This window comes from Rhinopithecus roxellana, chromosome 5 (genome assembly GCF_007565055.1).
Source record: "Rhinopithecus roxellana isolate Shanxi Qingling chromosome 5, ASM756505v1, whole genome shotgun sequence".
Classification (NCBI taxonomy): domain Eukaryota; kingdom Metazoa; phylum Chordata; class Mammalia; order Primates; family Cercopithecidae; genus Rhinopithecus; species Rhinopithecus roxellana.
This window is the reverse complement of record NC_044553.1, coordinates 112,292,067-112,311,678: the sequence shown is the minus strand read 5'-3', so window position 1 is coordinate 112,311,678 and position 19,612 is coordinate 112,292,067. Positions and strand designations below refer to the sequence as shown.

Sequence of the window (19,612 nt, the reverse complement as noted above, 5' to 3'; positions counted from 1 at the left end):
AGCCTCTTGGAGGTGAGGGAAGGCAAAGGCCAAGGACCTCCCCGCTCAAGCACATGCTCCTTCCCCAACAGTAGAGGGATCCTGCGCTAGCGTCTTCCGCCCTCGAGGGCTCACTCTCCCCAGCTGTACCAAGGGTGCCCGCACTGTCCTGCCTGCCTTCCTTGGGGGAAGGTTGGGAGGCCCGAGGAGATCGGGAAGCCAGGTGGCAGGTGAGGTCCAGACCACCCACGGCGTCGAACCGGAGCAGCTGGCCCAGTTCATCCCCAGAGTGGGCGGGACTCCCAGCTGCTGCCCACGCGGGGCTTGGCGGGGCTCTCCGCGGGGTCCTAGTGTGCGCCGCTGCGCCAGCAAACCTCTGGGGCCAGAACCGGCGCTCACTCGACCGCGCGGCTCACGGGTGCCCTGTGACCCCACAGCGGAGCTTGCAGCGGCTGCCACCCGGCCCCGCCAGCCATGAGGCACGCGCCTTCCCTGGTCCTTTTCCTCCTGGTCGCCCTTTGCGGGCGCGGTGAGTTCTTTTCGGGGAAGGAGGGAGGGGCGCCTGGGTTGGGCTGAACGGGGCTGGACTGGCCACAGGTGGGAGGGAAGGAAGGATGCCCTACGCCCGGGTGAGTGGCCTGAGATTGTCCCGGCCAAATGGGGACGTGGGCAGGGCTGAGCCCACTCGCCGAAGCAGCGGGGGCGGGCCTGCGTGGGTGGGTCTGCCAGGTTTGGAGTGGAGGCCGCCTCTTCTCGGAGCCCTTGGCGAGGGCCAGGGCTACCCTCCCGAGTGAGTGTCTGTGGGCTGGGCAGCGGGGCTGGATGACACCGGCTTTGCAGGCACCGCGAGTCATCCCCAGTAGTCTGGGAGGCTGCAAGTGCACCGACTCCCACTCCCAACAGGGCCGAGGCTCCTTCCTTGCCTAAGAGGTGACTTTCTTGAAGCGTGAGCTCAGAGGAGCCGGCCACCTGGGCGGTGTAGGCACTTGGGAGTGAATCTGCTGCTCAGCCTTAGAGAGAAGTCTCCTCCAACACAGCTGTGGTAGAGATGGGGAAACTGGGCCAAGAGGGAAGGGGGCTTGCCCAAATCACCAGCCCTGGAATGTTTTGTGCTTTGCGGGTAGATCTCCCAGGAAACACATTTTATGGCACCACTGCCTCTGGTCACCCACCCAAGGTGTGCCGGGCCTGGCCAGGCAGCTTGACTGAGTGCCAGGCTGGTGAAGTCGGGCCTGCCACTCAGGAAGGAGACCCCAGCCCTTCTCCAGGTAGAGTGCACATATGAGGACTGCCTTCTCAGGGTCTCAGTTTCTCCACCTGAATTCCAAGGGCCCTACTAGCTCCTACACTCACCCAGGCTTTTCCTCCAAGCCCCAGTCAGCCTAGAGGACCAGGGCTACCTCTTCCTTGGATAGAGACCCACCATAGTGGTGGAAGGAGGTAGGAGTCAGGGAATATATAAGGGACTAATAGTCTGAGAGGAAGCCATAGCTGGAATTCTAAACTGTGTGAGTGTGTGTCCAGTTTGGGAAAGCATATCCAATCTAAAAATTCATATTGAAAAATATGGAAAGATATCCCCATCATTTTGGAATACAAACTACAGAAAGTAAGTTTGTACTACTCCTATAAAGAAGAGGAGCTCTCACCAAAGATGGTGTCTGCAGGCAGTCCGTGTATCATGGCTCTGCTACTACTTGCTGGGTGACCCTGTGCCATTTCTTTCACCAGCCTGGACCTCAGTTTCTCCATCTGTTCTATGGAGATAATATGCCCTGCCTACATATTTGGAGACTTGGATGTGTGTGAGGGCCAGTTGCAGTGTTTCTTAGGTGTGGTCCTGGGGTGGCCTGTATCACCCTGTACAGATTTCTGGGCCCCACCCTAGGCTCACAGGATCAGAATCTCTGGGAATAAAGCCTAGGAATCCAGGTGATTCATACACATGATTGAAGAAACACTAATAATATGTTATAAGCTCTTTATAAAAGATAAATTCTCTACTTAAAAAAAATCATAGCTGCCTTTTAATAAATATAAATATCATGTTCCCTTCCTCAGTTAAGGACATACACCCCAGTTGAAAAATCACTCTGCCTTTCCAGATGCAGAATCTAATCTTTCCAATAAGATTCTGTTAACTGTTACTTTCTGCAGTTTGTATTCCAAAACAGTGGGAATATCTTTCCATTTTTTCAATATAAAGTTTTAGGTTGGATATACCTTTCCAAACTGGACACACACTCACACAGTTCAGAAGTCCAGCTATGGCTTCCTCTCAGATTATTAGCCCCTTTCTGGGAGGGAACAATTTTTCCCAAGAAGGCCTGGAAGACAAAACCCTGGGCAGAGGCTGGGGGCGGGGGCCCACTCCTCATCAGAATCATTGAATCATGACTGACGCCTAGTGGTGGCTTCTCTGTTTAACTGTCAGCCCATGGGCTGGGATGTGACCCCTAACCGTGCTGCAGAAGCTTCTGCCCATCTGGGACCACCCCTGCCATCTGGGGGCAAAAGGCCTATTGCTTGTCTTTTGAGCCCAGCAGGCCTCACAGGCATTTAGTACATTGGAAAGTTTAAGCATGTGCTGGGCTGGGGTCCCCTGCCCCCTTCTGGGGAGGCAAGTGGGGTGCATTCCAGCCCCCAGTATCCCTGCTGTTTATTCCCACCCTTCACCAACCCCCCCGCACCCCCCCATACACTCACAAGTACAAACACAGGAGCAGTCATGGGCACACACTGCCCGGGACAGCACCATTTCCAGCCCCTGCAGGGCAGTCTCCTTACAGGGAAGCTAATGAGGCACTGAAGAAGGCTCAGGGGTCAGGGAATACCTCTGTCGGAAAGAGGCTCCTAGACCTGGTTCCTCCTCTGACTTGCTGGGGGCACTTGAGAAAGTTTCTTCCCCTCTTTGGTCTCAGTTTCCCCAGCTGAGAAACAGGGGGTTGGGCCAGATGGTCTAGGGTTCCGGGAACCTCTAACTCGAGCCCACAGCTGGTGGTCAAGATGGGGAGTCCCTCTGGGTCAGCTGAATGCCTGAGAGGCAGGGCAGGCCCAAAGGTGAGCCACCTGAGCACATCAGGTGGGCTGGGAGCTGGAGCATGAGCCCCACAGCCTACAGAGCAGCCCTGGACTTGGGAGCTCAGTCGGACCGGCCCAGTGGGACTTCAGAGATGTGGGCTCCAGCCTCCCCTAGTATTGCAGGGCTGGGGCATGGGAGCTGCAGATTCTGACTCCAGAGCTGCCTCAGACATGCCAGATGGGCTTGGGCAAGACACACCCCTCTTTGTGAAATAAGTCGGTCCAAACAGACATGCTAAAGAAGGGCTGTGGGAGGGACCCAGCTCTAGCCTGAGGCTACAGACTGGCTTCCAGGGTACTCAAGCAGCTGGCCTCTGGGAAAGGGGTCCTGAGTATAAGAGGCAGGGCTCAGAATCTAGGCCAAGCATCCATAGGACCCCCGTCTGGAGAGCCCAGGGCAGCCTGGGGGAGGGGCAGCAGGCAGCAGGTGCACTAGGAGCATCTTTCACAAGGCACTAAATATTGCATCTGCTCCAGATAGGCAGCGAGTTGGAAAGTGGATGGAGTAGGCAGGGTGGCGGCTCTCCCCACAACCAGGACTCCAGCCCAGCACCCACCCTTGAGTCCACCTCAGGCCTGCCTAATTGGGTTGGTCTGTGCTCTGGGCCCTCTGGCCCTACCCACAGAGGGAGGGGTTTGGTGCAACTAGGTGAACTGGCCCTTGCGGGAAGATGTAATTGACTCCTGAGCCTGGCGAGCCAAGCAGCCCCTCGCCAGCATCCCCACCCCCACCTCTCCAGCCCGCCTAATTCCCTGATCCTCCCACCTGCTTCCCTGCCCCAGCACTGTTTCCTCTGCTCACTTTCATCTCTTTACTTGCTCCCAGGCTTGCCTCCTCAGATGTCCTTGATTCTCCTGAGTCTCCCTTTTTCCAAGCCACCTCCTCTCTGTTTTACACATTCTCCCTGAAGACACCAGAGTACACAAGCTCAAGTCCCTGAACCTCACCTTTACTCCCAGACATGTGAGGGAGATGACATAAAGACCCAAACACCACTTTGCAAGAGATCGGGGGTGTGCAGAGGAGCAGATCTGAGGCTATGGAAGCTCAGGGGTGCTCCCTGCAGGAGGCGGCATTTAGGCTGGGTCTTTAATGTGGCTCTGAGCTAAGTAAGACCTCTCCTGGAAACTCCAGACGAGGAGCCAGCTGCCAGTTGGACCCCTCCGTTTGGTGTCTCAGAGGGACCTTACACTCTGTAGGTCTAAAGTCTGAACCTGGAAAATCCCCCCGCCCCATCTCAGCTCTGTTTCTTCTTAGGGAAAGCACCACCTTGTACCCATTTCTGCACCCAAACACATGTGAGTAATGGGGCTGTTCCCCTGCACTGTAAGTGCTCTGGTGGCAGGAACCATTTCTGGCTTTTGCTTGCTATTATCCTCAAAATGTAGTAAAGTACCTGGCACAAGACAGACCCTCAGATCATTCATAACTGGTGGGCTGGGGGCAATCCTGGCAGAAGAAAGAGTGTGTTCAAAGAAGTGAGACAAGCTGGGTGTGGTGGTGCACACCTATAGTCCCAGCTACTAAGGAGACTGAGGTGGGAGGATCCTTTGAATCCAGGAGGAATCACTTGAAACCAGCCTGGGCAACATAGCAAGACCCTGTCTCTAAAAGAAAGAAAAAAAAAGGAAGTGAGACAGTGAAGGTCACAGGGGGAAAGGCAAACAGTAGGCTACGGCCAGAAGAGAGAGTATCTGAGTATCTGGGGTAGAGGTAGAGAGGTGGGAGAAAATCAGATTGAGAAAGATAAGCCAGTGTCAGCAGGGAAAGGGCCTTGAATGCTGAGCCAAAACATTTGATTTTTAAATCTACCTACAGCTCTGAGAGTTGTGGGTAGGGAAGTGCCCTAGACCAGTTTGCTGTAGAAAGACCACTCTGGCAATGTATGGTACATGGATAACAGGGGCAGACTGGGGGTGGAGAGACCAGAAGGAGGGCAGGGGTAGGGAGGTGGGGACATGGCTATAGCATTAGAGATAAGGAGGACAGACTGAGGGATTTGGAAGGTAAAAGACAGGACTAGGGTTGGGCATGGCGGCTCACACCTGTAATCCCAGCACTTCGAGAGGCCAGTGTGGGCAGATCACCTGAAGCCAGGAGTTCTAGAGCAGCCTGGCCAACATGGTGAAACGCCGTCTCTACTAAAATACAAAACTTAGCTGGATGTGGTGGCATAGGCCTGTAATCCCAGCTACTCTGGAGGCTGAGACAGGAGAATTGCTTGAACTCAGGCAGCAGAGGTTGTAGTGAGCCAAGATCACACCACTACACTCCAGCCTGAGCGACAGAGTGAGACTCTGTCTCAAAAAAACTAAAAAAAGGCAGGACTAAATGGCCACTTCGATGAACCAAGGGAGAGGTCAAGAAGAGACACCCAGTCTTTGTACCAGATATGTAGAGTGTGGGATGCCATTCATTGCTAGAAGGAAGAGGAGGAGGAAGAGGTATGGCATGGGAGGAGACAGTGGAGCTCTGTGTTGAGTGTATTTAATTTGAAGTCTTCAAGGAGAGACAGGCCTGCCAGCACCTTCACTGCTTCAGCCAGCCCTAAGGGCACCTGTGTTCCCTCTCAGCTCTCCGCTTCGCTGCCACGGGCTGCAGTGGGGGTCAGGTGCACAAGGGTCCAGCAGGTCTGACTGTGTGTGTTTTCCCAGGGGACTGCCGCGTGGCCAATGCAGAGGAAAAGCTGATGGACGACCTTCTGAACAAAACCCGTTACAATAACCTGATCCGCCCAGCCACCAGCTCCTCACAGCTCATCTCCATCAAGCTGCAGCTCTCCCTGGCCCAGCTTATCAGTGTGGTAGGTGCAGAGGGCAGCTGTGGCTCAGGCTCAGGCAGAGAGGCTGCTCATGCCCAAGCCCCAGGCGATCATTGGCCAGAGGAATGAAACTACTATAGTTGACTTAGACTTACCAGTACACGTCAGGGAGGCTGCAGAGGGGTCCATGAAGTTCATAGGTGTCCAATATTTAATGAAGTCATGGTTTTGTTATAACAAAGAAGAAATGAGGGTAAGAGCGGGGTGACATTGGGTAGGCAGCCAATGGGCCTGCCATAGACTCTGCTCAGCTGGGTCTCCACCATGACCATAAGCTTCTGTTCCTTGTCCTCACAGCCCCACCCTATTCTCTCCCCTAGCCTGCTCAGATAACCTTATATGCTTCCTACTTGTTGGGAGAAATAAGAACCAGACTGGGGGAACTGATGGATACGGAGGCCTAGGTGTAGGGGCAGGACCAGAGGCAGTAAAGTACCTATAGAGCCAGGCGGGTGAGGGTCTGGACGGTGGGCGTGGCTGCTGCAGGCATGGAAAGGAGGAGGGGTACTGTTGTCAGATTCTCCATATGTGGATGTGGGGCAGAGGCAGGGGTGCTGAGGGAGGAGGTGCCTGGGAATTTCTCTTCTCTCTGCTGCCTCTGAGTTGAAGATGTCAGAGGAAACCATGGCCTATTGTAAACCTTCCCATGTCCCCATCCACAGGGTTAGAACCCCGTCCCTGGAAGCAGATCTGGGGGATCTGGGGGAGCATTCACAAGGGGAGAGTGCAGGGTGCTGTGTCCAGCCAGGGGAAAGAGATCACTAAGGGGGCTGACCCTCCTCTGGCCAGGTGGCTGCCTTCTGAAATGCCAGACACTCTCTCTCTAACACGGTTGGCCCACACACACCCAGCTTGTCAAACCTACAGCCCTCAGGAAGGTTTTGGCCAAATTAATGACTGGCTCTATCTCCTGGGAGGACACACAGCCCCAGGATGGGGAGGGCTGTAGAGCTGTGTACTCTCTGCCCCTCTCCCTCCATAGTCAGGCTGGAAAGAAGGAGGGCTTTCAGCCAGGCTTGCTCAGGCTGGTGTCTGAGTGTTATTGTCCAGTCCAGTGTTTCTTGCTTAATGAGGTGAGCCCAGCCGCTGCTGTGCAGCTGCCGCCCTAGTGAGGGTGAACGAGCGGGAGGCTCTGCCGCACTTCCAGACTCAGGCTGCCTGGTCAGATCTGCTCTGTGGGCCTTATAGGGTGATAGAGGCTACCAGGAGGAGGGGATGCAACCACCAGCCCCCAGGCATGCAAGTTATATTTCTGAAAGCTTATGTATACAGTAAATATTAGGTTGTGGGTTGCCAGGCCAGGAGGGGGTATTGTCCTCCTGTTTTTCAGGGTTTATTTATTTATTTGAGGAGGGAGGGTTATAGGTACAACCAGTTTAAAGATGGAAATTTTTAGAGAGCATGTAGGAATTTAGTGCTGGGTAAGGCAAACAGGCTTGTCAAAGCACCTGTTTTGTAATTGACTTCTGAGTCTGGTGAGCCAGGCACTCCCTCACCAGCATCCCCACCCTCACCTCTCCAGCCCTCCTTATTCCCTGACCCTTCCACCTGCTCCCCTGCCCCAGCACTGTTTCCTCTGCTCACTCTCATCTCTTTGCCTGCTCCTTGGTTTGCCTGTTTCGAGGTCCTTGACTCTCCTCTGAGTCTCCCTCTTTCCAAGCCATTTCCCCTGTACTTGACACATTCTCCTAGAAAACACCAGCGTACACAAGCTCAAGTCCCTGAACCTCACCTTTACTCCCAGACATGTGAGGGAAATGACATAAAGACCCAAATGCCACTTGGCAAGAGATCAGGGGTATGCAAGGGGGCAGATCTGAGGCTATGGAAGCTCAGGGGGTAAGTTTAAACCCAAATATATCAGTAACTACATTAAATGTAAATGGCCTAAATATTCTAATCAAAATGAGACAATTGCCATGCATTCTTCTTCTCCCTTCTCCTTCCCCACCAACAGCTTGGAATGTGGAATTTATAGTTGGAGCTCCAACAGTTATTTTGGTCCATTCTTATGAGGGCCACACTCTAGGTATGGTGGAGAAGAAAGTAGAAAAGAATCTGGGTACCTATCAGAACTTTGTAGAGCAGAACTGCCATATATGTCTAAAGTGTTAACATGAGAGGGATATGAATTACTACTTTATTTCAGCCTGTGTTACTCTGGATCACTGTTACTGGCAGCCAAACCTTATCTTACTGGTAATCTTATATAGTTGTAGGTTCCTTGAGGAAATGTCTCCCAAAATGAGATCAGTATGCTGGAAGTTATCTTGATGAAGGAGAGGCAGCAAAAATAGTACAAACTGAGAACACAAGACTTATCCAAAGTACTAAAGAAGGCCAGGGGGCTGGAGTATAGAACAGAGGGACATAAAGAGGTGAAGTGTGGCTGGGAAACCTGGCAAGGCCCTGTAGACCCTGTGAAGGAGCAATATTTTTATTCTGTAAGTGAAGGAAGCCAAGGAAGTAATCTAAACAGGGATAAAATTGAGGGAGGAAATGACAGGAACTTTGGAAGATTTATTTTGGCTGCAGAGGAAGAAGAGATATGTGTGTGTGTGTATGGTGGCGGTGTACAGAATGAACATAGACCAGTTAGGAGGGTCTTACATGGTCCAGGTGAGACGTGGATGATGGTGGCCTGGCTTATCATGGTAGGATTCATGTATTTACTCAGAAAAGATTTACGGAGTGTCCAACATGTCACATACTCTTCTAGTTGCCTTATTTCCTCATAGTCATTAGATTCTAGTGGGAGGTGGCAGACAATACACAGATAGATAGATAGATGGTGTTTAGGTATGAGAAATGCTATGAAAAAAAATAAGAAGACTGGTGATGTGGCTTGCACCTGTAATGCCAGCACTTTGGGAGCCTGAGATGCATGGATCACTTTAGCTCAGGAATTTGAGACCAGCCTGGGCATCATGATGAATCCCCATCTCCACAAAAAATTTTTTTAAATTTAGCCAGGTATGGTGGCCTGTGCCTGTGGTCTGAGCTACTCAGGAGCCTGAGGTGGGAGGATCACTTGAGCCTGGGAGGTGGAGGTTGCAGTGAGCAAAGATCACGCCACTGTCCTCCAGCCTGGGTGACAGAGTGAGACCCTGTCTCAAGAAACACACACACACACACACACACACACACACACACACAAAAGAAAGAAAAATAAGGCAGGGCAGGGACAGAGGTGCTACTTTATGTAGGTCAGGGAAGATTTCTCGGATAGGATGACATTTCTGAGAATAGAAGAAAGTGTGGAAGCATCCTGGTGGGTTTCCAGGAAAAGGGAACAGTGTGCGGGAGCAAAGAGGCAGTGCAGTGGAAATGGAATGAGCAAATGGCAGAGTGTTGAGATAAGAGGTCATAGAGCTAATGGGATGAGGGGTGGTGGGGAGGCAGATCATTAGCGCCTTGTAGACTCTAAGCAGAACTTTGGTTTTTACTTTGAATGAGATGCAGCAGCAGAGCAATTAGTCAAAGGGATTGAGATTGTAAAGGGATCACCCTGGTTACCATGTAGAGAATAGACTAAAGGCAGGCCAGGGCAGAGCAGGAAGCCCAGTTAGGGGACTGCAGTAGTCTAAGTGACAGATGATGGTGGCGGTGGAGAGAAGCAGACAAATATGAGATGCTTTAGGAGATATAACTTACAAGACTTAAGTTTTTGTCTTAAGTGATGGATGGATCAGAGAGCAAAGTGTCAGAGACAATGTCCACGCTTCTGGCTTGTGGAATTGAATGGCTAGGGGTGGCATTCACTGAGACAATGAAGCCAAAGGAGGATCAGGTTTTGGGGAAGATCATGAGCTTTGTATCAAACATGCTGAGTGTGACATACCTTTGGGCCATCCAAGAGATGTTGGGGTGGCAGTTGGTCACATGGGCCTGGAGCTCACAGCCTTTTGCACAATAAAGTGAAATCCATTTGTGAGGCTCCTCCTTCCTGGTTAACTGATAGCCCTGTTTCCCTCCCCAGAATGAACGAGAGCAGATCATGACCACCAATGTCTGGCTGAAACAGGTAAGTGCCCTGAAGGGCCCCTAGCCCAAGAGATCTTTTCTTGAGGGCTGCCCTTTGGTGGCAGTGGACCTACAAGTGACAGGGCCTTGCCTGTCTGTCCAGGAATGGACTGATTACCGCCTGACCTGGAACATCTCCCGCTACGAGGGTGTGAACATCCTGAGGATCCCCGCCAAGCGCATCTGGTTGCCTGACATCGTGCTTTACAACAAGTGAGTGGCAGGGTTGGTGGAGGCCTGGTGACAGCCAGGCCAGGGCAGCAGGCCCAGCTCTAAGCGTCATCCAGGCCTGAGTCCAACCCTGAGCCCCATCTCTGCTTTACCCAGCCTTCCAGGCCATCAAGCTAGAAGAGAAACAGAGGTGAGCAGAGCCAGAGCCCTCAGTTACAGATGGGAAGTTGGAGGCTGAGGGAGGGGAGGGGCCTTGTCTGATTCACTGAAGCACAGCTGAGACCAGAGCAGTGTCCTGACCTCAAGCCCAGTGCCCTTTCTATGCTCCATACTATCCTTTTGAGCCTCTGTTGCTTTGCCAGTGTTGGTGTTGGTACCACTGACTTACTATGCATAAATATCTTAGGCAGGTGGAGGAAGCCAAAGAGACTCTCCCTGAGTCATGATTATACTAGCAGTAGCATGTAATGGCTAAGAGTGTGTGGTCTGGGGTCAGACAGACCTGAGTTCAAATCTCAGCTGTCCTGCTTACAAGTTTTCTGACCTTGAAGAAGTCAACCTCTCTGGGCCTTGGCTTTCCCATCTGTAGAATGGGGATAATAATAAAACCTGCCTCACTGGACTACTGAGAGGCTTAAATGAGCTATTCCATGGGAAGCCTTAAGAGTGCTTGATGGACCGGGCATGGTGGCTCACGCCTGTAATCCCAGGACTTTGGGAGGCTGAAGCGGGTGGATCACCTGAGATCAGGAGTTTGAGACCGGCCTGATCAACATGGAGAAACCCCATCTCTACCAAAAATACAAAATTAGCCGGGCATGGTGGTACATGCCTATAATCCCAGCTACTTGGGAGGCTGAGACAGGAGAATCGCTTGAACCCGGGAGGTGGAGGTTGCGGTGAGCCGATGTCACACCATTGCACTCCAGCCTGGGCAACAGAGTAAGAGTCCATCTCAAAAACAAACAAACAAAAAAAGAATGCTTTGGTCCTTTGATGGTAGGGCTCTCTCCATGACATAGTTGCCAACAAAAGCAGGCCCCTTTCAGTGAGGGCCTGGGGGACTGGAAGGGTGGAAGGGTGACTAGTGGGAAATAATCCCAAAGGGCTCTTCAGTGAGTTCTGAGAACAGGCCAGGCCTTGTGTATGGGTTTCACGATGTTCTTCATGCCCTGACCCTGCCCAGCGCTGACGGGACCTATGAGGTGTCTGTCTACACCAACTTGATAGTCCAGTCTAACGGCAGCGTCCTGTGGCTGCCCCCTGCCATCTACAAGAGCGCCTGCAAGATTGAGGTGAAGTACTTTCCCTTCGACCAGCAGAACTGCACCCTCAAGTTCCGCTCCTGGACCTATGACCACACGGAGATAGACATGGTCCTCATGACACCCACAGCCAGCATGGATGACTTTACTCCCAGTGGTGAGTGGGACATAGTGGCCCTCCCAGGGAGAAGGACAGTGAACCCACAGGACCCCAGCTATGTGGACGTGACTTACGACTTCATCATCAAGCGCAAGCCTCTGTTCTACACCATCAACCTCATCATCCCCTGCGTGCTCATCACCTCGCTGGCCATCCTCGTCTTCTACCTGCCGTCCGACTGCGGCGAGAAGATGACGCTGTGCATCTCTGTGCTGCTGGCGCTCACAGTCTTCCTGCTGCTCATCTCCAAGATCGTGCCGCCCACCTCCCTCGATGTGCCTCTCATCGGCAAGTACCTCATGTTCACCATGGTGCTGGTCACCTTCTCCATCGTCACCAGCGTCTGTGTGCTCAATGTGCACCACCGCTCACCCAGCACCCACACCATGGCACCCTGGGTCAAGCACTGCTTCCTGCACAAGCTGCCTACCTTCCTCTTCATGAAGCGCCCTGGCCCTGACAGCAGCCTGGCCAGAGCCTTCCCATCCAGCAAGTCACACGTGACCAAGCCCAAGGCCACCATCACCTCCACCAGCCCCTCCAAACTCTATGGGAACTCCATGTGCTTTGTGAACCCTGCCTCTGCAGCTCCCAAGTCTCCAGCCGGCTCCAGGGATTTCCGGCTGCGGTCCTCTGGGAGGTTCCGACAGGATGTGCAGGAGGCATTAGAAGGTGTCAGCTTCATCGCCCAGCACATGAAGAATGACGATGAAGACCAGAGTGTAAGTTGCTAGCCAGCCCCTGCCCACCTGCCCAACAGAAAGGGCTCAGATAGTAGCACCACTGGGAAGTGGAAGTGGAAGTGGAAGCTTCCCACTTCCTGCAGTTAATTCACAGGAGACAAGAACTCTCAAACTCTGAATAAGGAATCCAAAATTGAAATGAGTTTGTGTTAAATATTATAGCTTCGTGCATCTGGGGAAGGGAAGGAAGTGCCAGTGATATTGTTTGTTTGTTTGTTTTAGGTATCCCAGAAGCAAACCCTAAGATGGGGACTTGGGTGCAGGTGGTTTACTTGGGATGTGATCCCGGGAAGCACAGTGAGGAAGGAGGGAAAGTGAGACAGGGAAAGGAGAATGAATAAGCAGGATACTGCCATGGGTGCCCAGGACTCAGTACCCTTGCAGACCCTCTGAGGACCCATAGGAACAAGCCTCAGGATCACCCCCCTGGAAGGAGGCTGAGGTATTTACCCAGCAGCCCCCATTCCCTAAAGGATGAGGGTAGCCCCAGGACATTAACTCCCCTGCACTTCCAGGTAATGCCAGCCTGCCAGAGAAAGCGCCCTTGGTGCTGGAGAAAGCCCTGAGGCAGAGGAGAGAGGAAATGCAGGCACCAGAAACGGAAGGCTGGGAAGTGACTCTGCAGGCTTTAGGGAACACAGGTGGGCTGGGGTACCAAGCGCATCTGCCCCATCCTCTTCAGTCTTGCAAAGAAGCCATTCAAGCACTTATATCTTTCAGGGCTTTAGGAACATCAGTAAAGATACTATGATTACCACAGTAATGAATTAATCAATTGTGCTAACTAGAATTGCAGATTTTTTATTTTATTTATTTATTTTTTTATTTGAGACAGAGTTTTGCTCTTGTCGCCCAGGCTGGAGTGCAGTGGCACAGTCTCGGCTTACTACAACCTCTGCCTCCCAGGTTCAAGTGCTTCTCCTGCCTCAGCCTCCCAAGTAGCTGGAATTACAGGTGCCGGCCATCACACCTGGTTAATTTTTGTATTTTTAATAGAGACAGGGTTTCACCATATTGGCCAGGCTGGTCTTGAACTCCTGACTTCAGGTGATCCACCCACCTCAGCCTCCCAAAGTGCTGGGATTACAGGCGTGAGCCACTGAACCTGTCCTAGAATTATAGATTTTTTAAAAAGAGGTTTAATTTACTTTCACAGGACAAAGCAATGAGTGCTGGAGTCTGAGTATTTCACATGACTCCTTTGAATAAATAACACTTCTAAGGACAATGTCATAGTAACAACACAGAATGTGGTGGTGACAGAAATTCTCACACCCATTTCCATACCAGGAGGGAGAACAAGTTTCATGCTCTTGTGAATGTTCTCATATCAACACCTTCAGATCAGATTTTTTGGGCAGGTTTTTACTGTACAACATGGTGTCTACCCCTGTGCAGCTGCATGGACAAAAATGGACGTCTCCTCATTCTTATCTTTTCAAGATTGCTTTCCACTCGCTGCATTCTCAAGGAGAAGCACCGGCATTCCATTAGTTAGCCCACAGAGAAAAGAGCAGGAACAGCTCCAGAATCACACTGTGCCAAGAAAAGAAGAGAAATGCAAACAAATGGAATATAGGACATGAGATATTCTTCTGGTGTAGTTCTTGGACCAGCAGCACTGGCATCACCTGAGAGGTTATCAGAAATGCAGAGTCTCAGGCCCCAGTCCAGACCTGCTGGCTCCAAACCTGCATTTTAACCAGGTCCCCAGGAGATTCCCAGGCCCATTGCAGTTTTAGAAGCACAGCTTTATAGGATTCTTAGATTTCACTTTCTAAAACATTAATTTGATCATGCTATTACTTAGGTTAAACCATTCTGTAGGTCAGCATCACCTAATTCATTGGTTCCCAAACATTACTATGCAGCCTGGGGCCCTGCTGGCTAAGTGAGAACCACATGGGCTATGCTGTAGGACCACCCTTTCTTGACTGAACCAGGATCTCTCAGGGAGGCATATTGGAGCCTGCATTTTTAACCAATTCCTGGTGGTTCGTGTGCACATTCTAGATTGAGCAGTACTGGTCTCCTGCATCCCTGGCTGAGCCGGCACCCACCCTGAACTCTCTTCTAAAGACCTCACCACCCCCTTGGCACTCACGTACCTTCTGCTCTTTCTAGCTCAATTAATTACAAGCCTCTTAAGGGAAGGAGCCAGGCAGGACCACTGTTATTATAATCACCAGTGTTCATTAAGCTCCAACCACACATCAGGTGCTCTGCCAGGAGCTGACATAAATTACTGCTAACCCTCCCTGGAATCCTGTGAAGTGGCTTCTAGTAGAACCCCCATTTTACAATAAGGAAGCTTTCAAAGCAAAGCTCAGAGAGGTTCACTGACTTGACCAGTGTCACACAGCTGGCCCAGGGCAGTGCCAGGCTCTGTACCCAGATCTGCCTGACATCCTTAAACTCTCTTGCCCTTCCTAGTTTCTTGCCCTGCACTGAGCACATGGCCGGCTTATTGGTTGATTGACTTCTTTATGGATAGTTGGAGAAAAGAGGCTTTCTTCCCTTCCAGAGCATGCCTGCCCCTAAACCAGCCATGCTGCTTCTCATCTTCAGTACTTTCACCCACCCTGGTGATTAACTGGTCACTATAAATAGCACAAAAATATTAAAAGGGGGAAAAGCATGTGCGCGTGCACACATACGCACATGGACACCGCTTGAAATTAGGGCTGTTAAAAAGAAACCCAGGAAAGCCAAGGAGTGCTCTGTGGAGAGACCTGTGCTGTGCCTGCTGAGTCTTGGGGACAGGTGCCAGTCATGCTTGGTTGCGGGTGTCGGGGTTGGCTTGACACAGGATTATCCTGCACATTAGATACACCGTTGACAGGGCCCTGACAAATTGGGTCACTGACATCAGCATGCCCGTTGCTGCCCACATTTCCAACTCCAGAGCCTCTGCTGATTTCCCAAGCCTTCTGATCCAGCCTGTCTCTGCCAGGGAATGAATGCAGTGTGAGCCAGCCAGTCCAGGAGTGTGAAAGCAGGCCTAGGGAAGGGAGGGCAGGATCCTGGGCACATGGGCGTTTCTCTGGGCTCTCCCCCAGTGCAAAGGAGACAGGGCCCATCTGTGGTGGCCCCTCTGGAGACCAGCCAGGTCTCTGCCAACCTCATACCCTGCAGCAGGGTCTAAGAAGACCACAGAGACCTGGATGATGCAGCAGGAGGAGGCTGGGTCTTAATTACAGGGAACAGACACTGCTGTGTACAGACTTGAACAAATTAAACAGCAGGATTTCCAGGTGTTCTGTAAGCCCCCGTTTCCCTGCTCCCACTGAACTAGGTGAGAGCCACCTAGTTCTTCCTTTAGCTAGAACCAGCTCAGGCAGTGAGTTTGGGGTGAAAGTGAGAAAATGGGGCTTCAAGATCCTCAGGCCCTATCTCCTATTTATAACCAGATTTTGTTTTCAAATCACAATATGCGGTATTAACAAGTCCTCACATTCCTAACTTTTCTGTACAGCCCAAGTTCCCAGTGGCCCTAAAGTGCTGTGGGGGACAGGCCGGGGTGGAGGTGGAGAACAGCCAGAGAGGCTCAGAGCTGCCCAGCTGATAGGCCAGTCTGGGACTCAGAACTTGCCCCCCTAGTATGCAGTTCCACGCCTGTGGCCTGTGGAGTCCCTGGCCAGATAGTAAGGGCCTGACTTGGGGAAAGGAGGGACCCCAGTACTTGGCACCTGTGACCAGCCCTTCTCTCTGCCTACAGGTCATTGAGGACTGGAAGTACGTGGCTATGGTGGTAGACCGGCTGTTCCTGTGGGTGTTCGTCTTTGTGTGCATACTGGGCACTGTTGGGCTCTTCCTACCGCCCCTCTTTCAGTCCCACACAGCTTCGGAAGGGCCCTACGCTGCCCAGCGTGACTGAGGGCCCCCTGGGTTGTGGGGTGAGAGGATGTGAGTGACCGGGTGAGCAGTTTGCTGCTTCCTTCTGGGTTGTGGCTGATGAGGCCCTAAATAAATTTGACCACTGGCCATCAACCCCATCAAACCAGCCACAGCCATGGAAGAGGCAAGGATGGGGGCCTGGACTGTCCTCTCTGAATGCCTTGGAGGGATCCCAGGAAGCCCCAGCAGGAGGGAGCTTCAGACAGTTCAATTCCGGCCTGTCTTCCTTCCCTGCACCGGGCAATGGGGATAAAGATGACATCATAGCAGCACCTACTATGCGCCAGCCATGGTGCCGGCCTGCCTCTCCATCGCCATCTCTCTGCACTTCCCCTTGTCCAGTCCCTCACATACTTCTAGTTTCTTCCCAGCTCAGAGGCTTGGCTCAGAGGCTTGGCATTTACCATATCATCTTTTTTTTTTTTTTTTTTTTTTAATGGAGTCGTGCTCTATCGCCCAGGCTGGAGTGCAGTGGCGTGATCTCGGCTCACTGCAACCTCTACCTCCCAGGTTCAAGTGATTCTCCTGCCTCAGCCTCCCAAGTAGCTGGGATTACAGGAAGCTACCACCACGCCCAGCTAATTTTTGTATTTTTGTTGGCCAGGCTGGTTTCGAACTCCTGACCTCAAGTGATCCACCTGCCTCGGCCTCCCAAAGTGCTAGGATTACAAGTGTGAGCCACTATGCCTGGCCTTCCGTATCTTCTACTTGAACCTTCTTCCTCTTCCCCCAGGCTTCCCAAGCTCTTTCCACAGCCACATCAGTCAGGGCATGGCTCCAATCTATTCTTTGCTTCAATGTCACCTCCTCTGAGAGGCCTTCCCTAACCACCCAATCATTCTAAAGCAGCCTCCCTATGATCACGTTACCCTGCCTTCTTCCTCGAGCACTCCTTGGTACCTGCCGCTTTTATCTGGTGGCATATTTGTCATCCACAACTCACCCACTGGAGTGTGAGCTCCATGAGAACAGGGACCTGCTCCTTCACATTCATAGTGGTATCCCCAGGGCCTAGGACAGAGCTTGGCACACAGCAGGTGCTCAATAAAGGTTTGCTGAATGAATGAATGGCTCCTACCCCTTCTTCAGATCCAGATGCCCCTCCTCTGAGCAGCCATCCCTAGTTTCCCCATCTGAAAGGCATGGCTTGCTCCTCCATGACTCTACGGCGCTGGTCATTTTGCAGTTCTCTATCATGGCTGGGCTCAGGTCTGTCTCCCACACCGATGCTCTGATTCACTCCTCACACATATTACCTTTTGCACAGTGCCTGGCATGTAGTAGGCACTCGAAATATTGGTGGAATGGAGGAGGACGTTCTAAAAAATTCTATTTTAAAAATTACTATATGATAAAATTGACGTTTAAATATATAGTTCTAGGAATTGTAACACATGTATAGATAACCACCATCACAATCAGGACACAGGAAAGATCTGTCATCCAAAACAACTCCCTGCTGCTATTCCTTTAGACTCCTGACTCCCTGCACTCCTAGCCCCTGGCAACCACATATCTCTTCTCCATCACTACAGTTGGGTCTTTTCAAGAATGCCATTTAAATGGAATCATACAGTAGTGACCTTTGGAGACTGGCTTCTTTCATTCAGCATAGCGCCTTCAAGATTCAATCAAGCCGGGTTTTTTTGTATTGCTGAGGAGTTTCAGTTGTATGATGTTGACGCATGTTTAGGTTGTTTCCAGTTTTTGGCAATTATGAATAGAGCTGACATAAAGATTCACATATAGGATTGTGTATGAATAAAAGTTTTCATTTATTTAAACACTCAGGAGGGTGATTGCTAGGTTATATGGTAAGTGTATATTTAACTTTATATGAAACTGTTGAGGCCAGGCGTGGTGGCTCACGCCTGTAATCCCAACACTTTGGGAGGCTGAGGTGGCGAATCACCTAAGGTCAGGAGTTCAAGACCAGGTTGGCCAACATGGTAAAACCCTGTCTCTACTAAAAATACAAAAATCAGCCAGGCATGGTGGTGTGTGTCTGTAGTCCCAGCTACTTGGGAGGCTGAGGCAGGAAAATCGCTTGAACCTGGGAGGCAGAGGTTGCAGTGAGTCGACATTGTGCCACTGCACTCCAGCCTGGGTGACAGAGCGAGACTCTGTCAAAAAATATATATATATAATAATAATAATAACATGAATGAAAGAAAGAGAAACTGTCAAACTGTTTTCTGGAGTGGCTGTACCATTTTGCAATCCCACCAAAGTATGAGAGATCCAGTTTTTTAGCAAGTGGATTCCACCCTGGTTTTAATTTGCATGTCCCTGACGGCTAGTGATTTGAACATCTTCCATGTGCCTTTTTTTTTTTTTTTTTTTTTTTTTGTCTTCTGTATACCTCTTTGGTGAAGAGTCTGTTTACCTCTTGCTCATTTAAAAAATTAAATTGTTCATTTCCTTACCATTGAGACTTTTTTTAAGAAAACTTTATTGAGGTATAATTTACATACCATAAAATCCACCCATTTTAAGTTTACAATTCAATGAATTTTCGTATGTTTATCACCAGAATCCAGTTTTAGAACATCTACATCACCCCAGTAAGATCCCTCATATGCATCTATACTTACCGTTGAGTTTTGAGCGTTCCTTATACATTCTGGATACAAGACCTTTGTTAGATATATGACTTACAGTATTGTCCCAATGGAGGACATTTGCCAAGAGATGAGAATGCTATAATTGGGGCCCTGAGAGGTGGGTCCCAATCCTTACAAACATCTTCCATTCCACAAACGATCTCCTTTTGTTTGGTTTTAATATGGGTAAGCAGCACATTCTGGAAACAATAAAGGCAACTCACCATCTGAACGCCAGGAGGAGAGTTTATGACAGAACTTCCTCCTGTGATAAAGGGAGGTCAAAGAAACCAACATCAAGGCGCCACCCCCATCCCTGGTGGGTGGTCAGAGAGGGCAGGAGGCTCCAGGGCACCCTGCCTGGCCAATCAGTGCACATTCTTGGGGTTGCAGATGGTGGTGGGGAAGGGGATAGAGGGGTTCTGTGGGGGACTAGGGTGGGAACCCCAATGCTCTCTCAGATTGCTTCATCAGAAGAGCAGATGAGGCCGGACACAGTGGCTCATGCCTGTAATCCCAGCACTTTGGGAGGCCAAGGCAGGAGAAGCACTGAGCCCAGGAGTTCCAGACCAGTCTGGGCAACTACAGGGAGAAGCCCCTCTCCACAAAAATAAAAAATTAACCAGACACGGCGGTGCCTGCCTGTGGTCCCAGCTGCTTCAGAGGTTGAGGTGGGAGGGTCGCTTGAGTCAGGGATGTGGGGACTACAATGAGCCGAGATGGAGCCACCGCACTGCAGCCTTGGTGATAGGGTGAGACCTTGTCTCAGAAGAAGAAGAACAAATGAAGCCTCATTTTAAATTCTGTCTTATCTTTCTTTAGTTTTGTTGGGAGAAAAGCTGTGTTGGGGGAGAAGCTGAGGCAGGGT

The 19,612-nt window shown here is 51.0% G+C and overlaps 1 protein-coding gene across 1 annotated transcript; it reads left to right on the top strand.

The window, feature by feature from the left end:
• The first annotated feature begins 342 nt into the window (after positions 1–342).
• On the top strand, positions 343–16,451 carry CHRNB4 (cholinergic receptor nicotinic beta 4 subunit). The gene is made up of 6 exons (XM_030931308.1): positions 343–508; positions 5,716–5,864; positions 9,862–9,906; positions 10,009–10,118; positions 11,263–12,223; positions 15,963–16,451. Exons 1-6 carry the CDS (start codon positions 454–456, stop codon positions 16,119–16,121), a joined length of 1,479 nt encoding a protein of 492 aa, XP_030787168.1. The 5' UTR covers positions 343–453; the 3' UTR covers positions 16,122–16,451.
• Positions 16,452–19,612: the final 3,161 nt, after the last annotated feature.